This window comes from Hemiscyllium ocellatum, chromosome 28 (assembly GCF_020745735.1).
Source record: "Hemiscyllium ocellatum isolate sHemOce1 chromosome 28, sHemOce1.pat.X.cur, whole genome shotgun sequence".
NCBI lineage: Eukaryota > Metazoa > Chordata > Chondrichthyes > Orectolobiformes > Hemiscylliidae > Hemiscyllium > Hemiscyllium ocellatum.
The window spans coordinates 6,467,418-6,480,462 of NC_083428.1; the positions used below are offsets into that span (position 1 = coordinate 6,467,418).

The 13,045-nt window shown below is 44.5% G+C and overlaps 1 protein-coding gene across 1 annotated transcript in view; it reads right to left on the reverse strand.

Annotated features, from left to right (window-relative positions):
• Window positions 1-13,045, reverse strand: part of slc5a5 (solute carrier family 5 member 5) — a 40,948-nt gene that overhangs the window by 25,985 nt on the left and 1,918 nt on the right. The window contains exons 3-5 of the mRNA XM_060846157.1: window positions 6,290-6,341; window positions 4,314-4,381; window positions 3,099-3,253 (exon numbers count right to left, since the gene is read on the reverse strand). Coding sequence (XP_060702140.1) covers window positions 3,099-3,253; window positions 4,314-4,381; window positions 6,290-6,341 — 275 coding nt within the window. The remainder of the gene's footprint in view (window positions 1-3,098; window positions 3,254-4,313; window positions 4,382-6,289; window positions 6,342-13,045) is intronic.

The window sequence follows — 13,045 nt, forward strand, 5'->3', positions numbered from 1 at the left end:
TACCTGGTCTGACCTACATGTGACTCCTGACCCACAGTAATGTTTTGACTCTTAATTGCTCTCCCTTAGCAAGCTATTCAATTAAAGGGCATTAGAGAATGGACAACAAATCTTGGCCTTTCCAGCGATACCCACATCTCATGAAAAAGAAAAATCAGCGAGGTTGATGCAGAGTAAATTGGGTATCAGGCCAGTGTGGAATTGAATTCAAATATCAAACCTCAAATGAGAAACATTCTGCCAAGATGATTAATGATAACCTGAATTACATGGAAAACCCAACACAAAAATGAGGCCATTCTGCCCAAAGAGGGCTGTGCTGACAGGTGGTAGGTGACATGACACACCTCCTGTTCCATCAGCAACATCTTAGCCTTTCAGCCTCTTTCTTTCTTCTCTTTTCTTTTTCTCATCTAGCTCCCATTCAGAAGCACTATGATCTTCCTCTCAATCACATCGTGTGATTGTAAGGTCCACATCTCACCAGCTCTCTGAGTAATGTCATTTCTCAATATTGTATTTGCACATTGAAATTATTCATTACAGTAAGATTAAGATCTACAGAGTAAGATTAGGGCCAATCAAAAATAGTAATGGGAAATTGTGCATGGAGTCAGAGGAAATAGAGGAAATGCTAAATGAATACTTTTTATCAGTATTCATACTAGAAAAAGACAACGTGGTCGAGGAGAATACTGAGGTACAGGTTACCAGACTAGATGGGATTGTGGTGCAAAAGGAGGAGGCGATTGCAATTCTGGAAAGTGTAAAAATAGATAAGTCCCCTGGGCTAGATGGGATTTATCTTAGGATTCTCTGGGAAGCTAGGGAGGAGATTGCAGAGACTTTGGCTTTGATTTTTATGTCGTCATTGTCTACAGGAATAGTGCCTGGAAGAAGACTGGAAGCTAGCAAATGTTGTTCCCTTGTTCGAGAAGGGGAGGAGAGACAACCCTGGTAATTATAGACCAGTGAGCCTTTACCAGTGGGTAAAGTATTGGAAAAGGTTATAAGAGATAAGGTTTATAATCATCTAGAAAGGAATAAGTTAATTAAGGATTGTCAACACAGATTAGTGATGGCTAGGTCGTGCCTCACAAACCTTATTGAGTTCTAGAGAAGGTGAGCAAACAGGAGGATAAGGGTAAAGCAGTTGATGTGGTGCATATGGACTTCAGTAAGACATTTGATAAGGTTCCCCATGGTAGGCTATTGCACAAAATATGGAGGCATGGGATTGAGGGCGATTTAGTGGTTTGGATCAGAAATTGGCTAGCTGAAAGAAGACAGAGGGTGTTGTTTGATAGGAAATATTTATCCAGGAGTTCAGTTATTAGTGGTGTGCCGCAAGGATCTGTTTGGGTCCACTGTTGTTTGTCATTTTTATAAACGACCTGGATGAGGGCGTAGAAGGATGGGTTAGTAAATTTGCAGATGACACTAAGGTCAGTAGAGTTGTGGATAGTGACGAAGACTGTTGTAGGTTACAGAGAGACATAGATAAGCTGCAGAGCTGGGCTGAGAGGTGGCAAATGGAGTTTAATGTGGAAAAGTGTGAGGTTATTTACTTTGGAATGAGTAACAGGAATGCAGAGTACTGGGCTAATGGTGAGAGTCTTGGTAGTGTAGATGAGCAGAGAGATCTCTGTGTCCATGTACATAGATCACTGAATTTTGCCACCAGGTTGACAGGGTTGTTAAGAAAACATACAATATATTAGCTTTTATTGGTAGAGGGATTGAGTTTCGGAGCCATGAGGTTATGCTGCAGCTGTACAAAACTCTGGTGCAGCCACATTTGGAGTATTGCATACAATTCTGGTCACTGCATTGTAGGAGGAATGTGGAAGCATTGGAAAGGGTGCAGAGGAAATTTACCAGGATGTTGCCTGGTCTGGAGGGAAGTCTTATGAGAAAAGGCTGAGGGACTTGAGGCAGTTTTCGTTAGAGAGAAGAAGGTTGAGATGTGACCTAAGTGAGATGTATAAGATAATCAGAGGGTTAGATAGGGTGGACAGTGAGAGTCTTTTTCCTCAGATGGTGATGGCCAGCACGAGGGGAGATAGCTTTAAATTGAGAGGTGATAGATAAAGGTAGTTTTTTTACTCAGAGAGTAATAAGGATGTGGAAAGACCTGCCTGCATCAGGAGTAGACTCACCAATTTTAAGGGCATTTAAATGGTCATTGGATAAGATTATGGACGAGAATTGAATAGTGTAGTTTAGATGGGCTTCAGATTGGTTCCACAAGTCGACACAACATCGAGGGCCAAAGGGCCTGAACTGTGTTCTAATGTTCTATGTTCTATTATTATTCTGCATTAATCATTTCTAGTTTTGGATTCTTCCAGAATTGGAAACAATCTCTCCTGATCCTCTCCCTCCAACCCATTCATAATTTTAAACATCTTTCCCCTCAGCTTTGAACCTTCTATTTCCACAAGAAGATAAGCTTCAACCACAACAAATTTTAGCCAATTCTTTACTTGTGCCCATGTCCTGTGGTTGGAACAGTGGCTCAGTGGTTAGCACTGCTGCCTCAGAATGCCAGTGATTCCAGCCTCAGGCAACTGTCTGTGTGGAGTTTGCACATTTTCCCCGTGTCTGCCTGGTTTCCTGTGGGTGCTCCGGTTTCCTCCCACAGTCTAAAGATATGCAGGTGAGGTGGGGTTGGCCATGGGAAATGTAGGATTAGGGTTACAGGGTTACATCTGTGTTGGATGCACTTTGGAGGATTGGTGTGGACTTGATGGGCTGAATAGCCTGATTTCACACTGTAAGGATTAATGAGAGCTTCTTTGACCACACCCAGCTCTAATCTTCGATCACGAGCCTGTCATGTGATATTTCACCACTTGGTAGAGGAGCTGGAGACTTTCTAGCGAGGTCACCTTCAAGCAGAGAAAAGAACAAATAGATTCATCAAAGAAAGATATTCAGGAGTGGACCTTGACTGTTGCACCTTCTTCCCCATGTCTGAGCTCTGGGCCACTCAAGGTGCAAGGGAACTGACTCAGCCAGGTTCCGTTACTATGGAGATTTGGGATCTGTTGGGACGCTTGGTGCCCCAGTGATGAACTTCAAAGACAATTTCTTACTCTCCAAAGTTGATCCTGGACCCATTGTATGCAGTTGCCAGAACATCATGGGCTCCTCCAGCCAAATAGGTGCCACGAATCATAATGGCAATGAAGCCAGACATCATGGTGATGATTTGGAAGACGTCAGTCCAGATGACAGCTTTCAAGCCTCCCTGGAAGCACAAGAGTGGAAGGTGTTAAACCCAGGAAAGTGAGGAAGAGTAAGCTCCCCCGCCAAAACCTGTGGTCATTTAGCATCAAGAGAAGTTACTGAAGTGAGAGGCTGAAAGCTTACACAGTACGGATTAAGGTCCTTTGACCCATCATATCTGCGCTGGTCATCAAACATCTATCTATTCCAATCATAATCCAGAACTTAACCTGTAGCCATGGATGCAAAGAGGTTTCAAGTGCTCATCTAAATGCTTAAGTTACTTGAGAGTTACTGCCTCGACCACCCTTTGGGGAAGTGAGTTCCAGAAAACTATCACTTTCTGAATAGAAAACTTTTACCTCAGATCCCCTTTGAATCCCCTGCTCCTTACCCTTCGTAACCAGTTAATCTATCTGTCCCATGGCCTTCAAGGATGTGTGGATATGTCTACCAAGGTGCCTCTGATGCTCTATACTTCCTCAGGACTCACCATTTCCCCCTTTGCCTTGTTAATGCCTCCAGCCTTCACACTTGTCAGGATTAAATTCCATTTGCCACTGTTCAACTTATGGGACCCGCCTGTCTACATTGTCCCATAGTCTAAGGCTTTCCTCCTGTTATTTACCGGTCTTTCCACTGACAGGAGAATCGAAGATCAGAGGACACAGACTTAAAACCACGGGATAAAGAGCTGGAGAGGAATGAAAGGAAAATATATTTTATACAAGGATGTTCAAAAATCTGGACAGTACTTTCTGAAACAGATTCAAGTGTAATTTTCATGAGGGAATTGGAGAAATGCATAAAACAGAAGATTGTGTGGCTGGAGAGAGAGAGAGAAAAACTGTCACTTTATCACCTTTTATCACAGAGAAAGGTTCTAGTTTTGAAACTATTCTATCATGGGTTGAGCAACAGTAATGCAGGTCACTTTACTGACTATCTCAAGTCTCCCTGTCGTTTACTCAATCAACCATTAAGGTGCCAGGTTAAGTTAAAATTGAAAAGTATCGACATGGTAGAAGGTCAGGATTTTTAAAGTAATACTCTGGATTTGGGAGTAAGTGTTCTGTACTAACCACAGTTGTGTAGAATGTGCAGATGATTCCAGTGGATAGCAGAGACGCCCAGATATTAAGACCAGTAACTGAAAGACAATAAGTCACATCAAGATAAAACTATTCCACACACCAACACTGTCCCACCAACACGCTGAGCAGTATCGTGCTGAGAGCCTTTCACATAATGGTCTTCCTTTGCTAGAACTGTTCAGTACAGTTCTGTTTGCTTAAAACAGGAAACAATCATATAAGGGGCGGCATGTGGCTCAGTGGTCAGCACTGCTGCCTCACAGCGCTAGGGACCCAGGTTCGATCCCAGCTTTGGGTGACTCCGGGTGCTCCGGTTTCCTCCCATAGTACAAAGATGTGCAGGTTAGGTGAATTGGCCATACTAAATTTGCCCATAGTGATAGGTGCATTAGTCAGGGTTAAATGTAGGGGGATGGGTTAATCTTCGAAGGGTCAGTGTGGACTTGTTGGGTCAAAGGGCCTGTTTCCATCCTGTAGGGTTTCTAATCTAAAAGTCCATGTCTTGTATTCATAGAGATTGACAGCACAGAAAAAGGCTCTTTAGCTCATCAACAATTCCATGTCTAAGTCGATCTCATGTAAAAATTGACCATCATTGTTTTGCCTTAATTTTTTTTTAGTTTGCCTCATGTTAGGAGTCACTTTGTTTCTGAGGGATCAAAACCAAAAATTTCAGGCTCAAGGTATAAATCCAGGAGATGTTTAGGATGTTGAGATTACAGAGATTGCATATTTCAAATGTAAAATTCACAAGACAAAAACCTGCAAAAGAAAGAATGAGCAAGTGGTTACCGTTTTCACAAATTGCTCACATCTTTATGACTTCTGCTGGAATTTATTGGTTTTAACCTTGGTCCATTGATTACTTAAGAGTTGAAAATCAATGGGTAAGTCTCATTGTACAATAATGACGATTGGCAGTTGAAAGTAAACCTGTGACTTGATGATCATCTTCACTGGCTTTGCAAAGCTAATTGGAGGGTTGGATCGTGGCTATTTTCCATATATCCTTCATGTCCCTGCTCCAGAATCCTAGACCTTGCCAGATAATGGCACTGTGGACTTCCCAACACTCAGGTGGACTAGGACAACTCCAGAGTCGGGCTGGGCAGCAACTGCTCAAGAGCAACTCGTGATGGGGAACGGATATCAACAATCCCATATCCGCAGAAATCATTCAGAGTTTCTTTTCTGATGCCCAGATGGATTTTAGATAATGCTTTCATATTTGTAGAGACAAACAAACTGCAGATGCTGGAGGCTAGGTTGACAAGCTGGAGGCTGGAGGAACATCAGGAGGTGGACAAATCAATGTTTTCTGGCGCAATCCTTCTTCTGGACCTCCATATTTCCATGTTTCCTATCTCAGCGTCTGGTCATCACGTTTGGCGGATGTGGAGTTTGTTTCAACAACAGCTTCCATTTGCATAGCACCTTTAATGTACACCATCCACCCAAGATGCATTGCAGTGGTGTAATCAGGAGGAGAAAAGTGGGTGTTGAAATAATTCTTCAGAGGCTGGCATCCCATCAGCAATCATGTTTTACTCACAAACTGCATAGCCTGTGATCATGAGCACGGCCTTTCACTGAGTCAGGAACTGAGGGTCGCAATATACCCAACATTCATTCTTTTATATCAACCAGGGCTCCCAGACTGGAGCAGATGAACAGGACCCAAGAAGGCAACGCAGATTCTCCGCTGTCGAGCTGGCTGACTCCGTTACAATCACTTCAGACATAAGACCAAGGATGAAAAGTAATCAAAAAGCTGTGCCCAGAAAAATGAAGCCGAGAGGGAGAGGGACATACAGAGGACAGGGCGGTGAGAGTTGGAGGGATTCGGTCGAGGGTAAGTAACCCCCAAGAGTTCAATTTGATTTTTAAAAGGGTTTGAACATCGCACTACAGTTCTCACAGGATTGCAAATTCCACAAAAGAGAAATGAAATGGAGACTACTTGCCTTGGTTTAATATCAGTGCAGGTGCATAAATGACCACCCCAGTGTACAGGACCTGCAGTGTTAGAAAGAACATCAATTGTTAGTTCATAGAGTCACAAGGTCAGGATGGTATTGGTGTTTCAACAGACTCACTGCTGCGAAGGCCTGATGGTAAGAACTTGCAAGGACAGAAGATGGGATGTGATTTGATTTTTTTAGATTCCCTACAGTGTGGAAACAGGCCCTTCGGCCCAACAACTCCACACCGACCCTCCAAAGTGTAGCCCACCCAGACCCATTTCCCTCTGACATGACACTGTGGGCAATTTAGCATGGCCAATTCACCTGACTGTGGGAGGAAACCAGAGCATCCTGAGGAAACCTGCACAGACACGGGGAGAATGCGCAAACTCCACACAGGCAGTCATCCAAGGCTGGAATTGAACCTGGGACCCTGGTGCTGTGAGGCAGCAGTGCTAACCACTCAGCCACCGTATGGTGGCATAATGACCAAATGACCAAATGACTGGATCCAGTGAATCAGGTTAATGTTTCAGTCGATGTAATGGCGTCTGGTGGACATGCCATTCAAATAAATAAAGCTGGAATAAACTATTAGTCAGTGATTATTGTGCAACTACCAGACTGTCTTTCAAAAATATATCTGGATCATTAAAATCCTTTCTGGAAGAAAATCAACCCAACCTGGATGTATTTCCAGATCCTCAGCAAAGACTGCCCCCTGAACATAGAACATAGAAAAATACTGTGCAGTACAGGCCCTTTGGCCCTCGATGTTTCGCCAACCCAAGCCCACCTAATCTACACTAGCCCACTTTCCTCCATATGCCTATCCAATGCCCGTTTAAATGCCCATAAAGAGGGAGAGTCCGCCACTGCTACTGGCAGGGCATTCCATGAACTCACGACTCGCTGAGTAAAGAATCTACCCCTAACATCTGTCCTATACCTACCACCCCTTCATTTAAAGCTATGCCCCCTCGTAATAGCTGACTCCATATGTGGAAAAATGTTCTCATTGTCAACCCTATCTAAACCCCTAATCATCTTGTACACCTCTATCAAGTCACCCCTAAACCTTCTTTTCTCCAATGAAATCCACTTGAGAAGCTGGCTCACCGTGCCTTGCTCAAGGGCACTTCGGGATGGAGTTGCCAGTGCCACCCACGGCCTGTCAATGAATTTCACAATCTGCCTGGGGACAGATTCAAACCCATGGCCTCAGAGCTGAGAAACTGTCCTTGTGAACTATTGAAGTTGATCCCTCTCAGTAGTGTGGTACTGCCTCACAGCACCCAGGTTCGATTCCACCCTCAGGTGACTATTTGTGTGGACAGTGTCTGCGTGGGTTTCCTCCGGCTGCTCCAGTTTCCTCCCACAGTCCAAAGACCTGCAGGTTAAGGTGGATTAGCCATAGTGTCTAGGGATGTGCAGGCTGGGTGGGTTAGCCATGGGAAACACAGGGTTACAGGGATTGATTGGGGGTGGGTCAGGGTGGGATGCTCTTCCGCGGGTTGATGTGGACTCGATGGGCCAAAGGGCCTATTTCCACATTATAGGCAATCTGTGGTCTTTGCAAAATGTACCTCACTCAGTGGACAGAGTCAAGGATATTCTTCTAAAACTTCAATCTTCAAACATCCACTTTTCCACCGACAGGCAGGAGGAAGATGTTCACTTCTGGTCCAGCATCCCAGGGGAGAAGATATGACTGGGAAGGATTTGGGAAGGAAGGGAGATAGGAACTATTCTGTGACACTGTGCATTGCAAAACTTTGTGATTCCACCCTTCTCCCTGTCCATTTGCAGCAGGGCCTAATAACATTCAAGCAAGTGCCAAGTGTTTGCACTTAGAGAATTCAACCATCTCTCCTTGACATTGAGTGGCATCACCATCACTGAACCTCCCCACTGTCAACATCCTGGAGCATACTCTTGACTAAATACTGTAACCAGAAGAAAAGTTTAAGACTGCAGCAAGTAACTCATTCTTTGACATCTCCACCCTCCTACCTGCTCACCTCCCAAAGCCTGCCCACTATCCACAAGGCACAAGAATGATGGACATTCTGCATTAATTTCGATAAGTGCAGTTTGACTGAGGCAAGAGGCTGATCAGAATGCAGGGCAAAACAATCCTCTTAACAGCGACAGTGACATTTAAGTTCAATATGGAAAAAGGATGTGAGGGGTTGCTAGGCGGATGGGTGGAGGTGATAATGCAGTGGGAATGTCACTGGCCTAGTAATCCAGACACCAAATAATGTCTGAAGGCATGGAATGCCACCATGGCAAATGGTGAAATTTGGATCCAATCTGAATTAAAAAGCCAGCCTAATGGTAACCATGTAGCTAATGTCATTTGTATTTTCAAAAAAAAACTATTTGGTTCATTAATGCCATTATGGGAACTATTGTGGTGAAGATGTGGGTGTACTGTACCTAAAAGAGAATTGAAAGCTAGCAGTGACAGCACCAAGTGTTCTCAATAATCTACAATGTAACAGGCACTCCAGCTACTGGGATAGCTCGTGTAGCTGGTTGCCTGGAAATGACAAAACAGATTTGAATTAGGCCAATGAGTTTACTAAACTCTAACCCAGTTTGAATTCAGTATATTGACAATCCTAAAAGCCAATGATACAATCCAATGCTTTGGCGATATAAGACCGGGGAAAATTGAACAGTTGAGAGAACTGCCAAGCCACCTGCATGTAAAAAGACTGGCCGAAAAATGGCTCTCTTAAAGGTACCTTTATCAATCAGTAACCTGCGAAGCAGAATCTCCGAGAAGAAGAATAGAAGGCAGGAATACAGAGAAAGTGGAAAGCTGCCTGGTTTTGAGATAAGAAGTTTTGTTTTGTAAATCTTAATTGGGGGTTTTATTGGATGAGTATTGGGCAGTCTAGTCGTATGATTCTCGCTGGGGCGCAAGAGGTCCCTGGTTCAAATCCAGATGAATCCCCAAACTGTTATGATATGGGGTAAACCCTCCTGCTTATTTAAAACCAGCAACACAAAAAAGATCTATCCCGTGCAGTAATCTGTGAAAATTCGAGAGGTCAAGAGCTATTTAAAGTAAAAATTAACAACTTTTTTATTTCTGAGAGCATAACAGAGAATAATTAACTAACAACTATTTACAACTCCTTCCCCTAACCTATCTTTTACCTCTACAATACTAGTCCAATAAAACTACAAAACAAAACCTCTTCTCTCAAAACCAGGCAGCTTTCCACTTTCTCTGTATTCCTGCCTTCTTTTCTACTTCTCAGGTATTCTGCTTCACAGGTTACCAATCAATAAAGGTATCTTTAAGAGGGCTATTTTTCAGGCAGTCTTTTTACATGCAGGTGGATTGGCAGTTCTCCTCTCAACTGTTCAATTTTCCCTGGTCTTATACCCCAAAGCATTGGATTATGTCATTGGCTTTTAAGATTGTCAGTATACTAAATTCAAACTTGATTGGAGTTTGGTATGTTTTGGGGTATAATTTAAACTGATTGGCTTAATTCAAATCTGTTTTGTCATTTCCAGGCAACCAGCTACACGAGCTATCCCAGTAGCTGGAGTGCCTGTTACATTGTAGCTTAATGAGAACACTTGGTGCTGTCACTGCTAGCTTTTAACTCTCTTAAAGGTACAGTACACCTACATCTTCATAACATTATGATGCAGAGGAGCTAGTTGGTCAGCGATGGACAAAGTTAAAAAATGACACCACACTAGTTTATATTCCAACAGTTTTATTTGGAAATACAAGCTTTCAGAGCGCTGCTCCTCCGTCAGGTAGCTATGGCACAGGATCATAAGACATAGAATTCATAGCAAAAGACCTCAGTGCCATACAACTGAAATGCTACCTGCTGAAGGAGCAACACTTCGAAAGTTAGTGCTTCCAAATAAACCTATTGGACTATAACCTGGTGTTGTGTGATTTTTAATTTTCGGAAACTGTCATCCTTCCCTGGTCTGGCCTAATGGGACTCCAGACCCTGATTCCTGATGAAGGACTTATACCTGAAACATCAATTTGCTGTTCCTTGGAGGTTGCCTGATCTGCTGTGCTTTTCCAGCTCCATACTCTCGACTCCAGACCCACAACAATGTGGCTGACTCTTAACTGCCCTCTGGGTAATTAAGGATGGGTAATAAATGATGGTCCAGACAGTGCCAAGCATATCTCATTAATGAAACAAACACAAACTGGGACCCCAGCTGCTACCCTCATGAATTATTCCCTTCGCCGCTGACGCACAGCGGCAGTCTGTACTATCTACAAGATTTATTGCAGAAACTCACCGAGGCTCCTCTGACAGCACATTCCAAATCCACAACTTTTAACTATCAAGGACGAGGGCAGCAGATAGATGGGAGCATGGACCCTTGCAAACTACGTAGCTTCCTGTCTTAGAACTATTGCCGTTCCTCTGTTGTCAGTGGTAAAAATCCTCGGGCCATTTCATAAGGAGCACATGAGTCTGAAGCATTTCCCGGGGCAACTCAGAACACCTTTCCAAAGGGGTAATTAGGGATGGGCAGTAAATAATGCCTTTGTGTCAAGTCTCTTGAAGAAATATAAAATACATTGCGGTCACTGGTAATCTAAAATAAAAACAGCCTGTCTGGAAAGACCTGCCAGACCTGCTGACTATTTCGAAAATGATCCGTACTTACTTGAAAAGGAATGATTTTTTTGTGAGATTAAATTTTTGTTACTAAGACATTCCAGCGCAGTTTCACCTTCATAGCTTTCTTTGCCACTCCCTGTTTAATGCTGCTGTACAGAAACTGAGCCTGGGATTTGCAATGTGAGGGTGAAGTGTAGGGACAGGCACTTTAATAAACAGGCCCGAGAGTGTGGTGCTGGAAAAGCACGGGTAAAAAATGAGGTCTGCAGATGCTGGAGATCACAGTTGAAAATGTGTTGCTGGTTAAAGCACAGCAGGTTAGGCAGCATCCAAGGAATAGGAAATTCGACGTTTCGGGCATAAGCCCTTCATCCTGATGAAGGGCTTATGCCCGAAACGTCGAATTTCCTATTCCTTGGATGCTGCCTAACCTGCTGTGCTTTAACCAGCAACACATTTTCAACTGCTGGAAAAGCACAGCAGGTCAGGCAGCAACCGAGGAGTAGGAGAATCGATGTTTCAGGCATGAGCCCTTCATCAGGAACGTTAATTCTCCTGCTCCACGGACGCTGCCTGACCTGCTGTGCTTTTCCAGCACCCCACTCTCGGCTCTGACCTCCAGCAACTGCGGTCCTCACTTTCTCCATTTAACAAATAGGACCCATCCCATGATGAGAACTCCTTGTGGGTCAGGACACCCTGAGGGTTCTTCAGCCCATCAATTCCTGGGACGGTGATGCCTTCACTCGCCTCCACCGTCGAAGCTGCCAGCCAATCAGAGGCCACAGCCATGGAGAACAAGAGTGTTGCACACCCCCCTCCCCCCAAATAGTGAATCAGGGCAATGTCAGGTTGGGGCTGTTCAGTGGGTGTTATTTAAGAACATACAATCCTTAACTGGTGGCATGTGCAGATTGTCTGACCATGGGCCCAGAGCCTAAGTCCTGAGGTAATGGGGAGAGGGGAACTATCTCCCCAATGCCAGTGGCTGATCATTTGCCTTTTTGCACCACTTTCATGGCACAGCTCAGGAAGAGGGGACCCCAGTCCCAGAATCAGCACCAATCCCTCCCAGGTCAAGGTGAGCACGGGTTAAATTTATACGGTCGGTTAAAATGCTCTTCACAAATCACAATGCCCTCTCCGGTGATAACTGTGCCCTTTCAGTTGATCATATCCAAGCAAACCTTGTCAGCTGTATTCCTGATGAAGGGCTTTTGCCCGAAATGTTGATTTTCCTGCTCCTCGGATGCTGCCTGACCTGCTGTGCTTTTCCAGCACCGCTCTAATCTAGAATCTGGTTTCCAGCATCTGCAGTCCGTGTTTTTACCTTGTCAGCCTGAGAGCCAAATGCAGCAAGTCAGTCAGCTGAATGGGAGACCAATCAGTCTGTGAGGGAGGCTGTGGGGAACGGGCATAGAACCATTCAACAGAGTTACTCTCAGGGAAGGACTCCCCTCTGTTTGTGATTCCATGGAGTTTTATTCAGATTGTTCCTAATTGACATTCATACTGACCCCATTTGTTTTCAGAGAGCTAGCAGCTAGGGGCTTATCCATTGGCTTAACCCCCATGTACCCCCACCCGCCACCCCAGTTTGGGTACATTGTGTGGTGGTGAGAATGGGAGGGCCTGATGCTGTATGATTCCTGTGGGTGGGTGGGATGAGCAGCTGAACTGGATCAAACAGGTTAAAACAGGAAGAGGACTGGTTATAGAAAGGCAGAGGATCAGTCGTACTACATTATCGCCTTCTGTCTCGCATATACCCTCTTCACCAGCCTGGTGGCTCAGTGGTTAGCATTGCTGCCTCACAGCACCAGGGACCTGGGTTCGATTCCAGCCTCGGGCGACTGTCTGTTTGGAGTTTGCACATTCTTCCTGTGTCTGAATGGGTTTCCTCCGAGCGCTCCGGTTTCCTCCCACAGTTCAAAGATGTGCTGGTTAGCTGGTTTGGCCATGGGAAATGCAGGGTTACAGGTTGGGTTGTGAGCTGTGAGCCTGAGTGGGCTCCTCGTCGGAGGGTTGATGTGAACTCGATGGACTGAATGGCCAACTTAGACACTATAGGGATTGTATGATTCTATTCTAAGATTCAAAGCTTGACTTCATTCAAAGAAAGCAT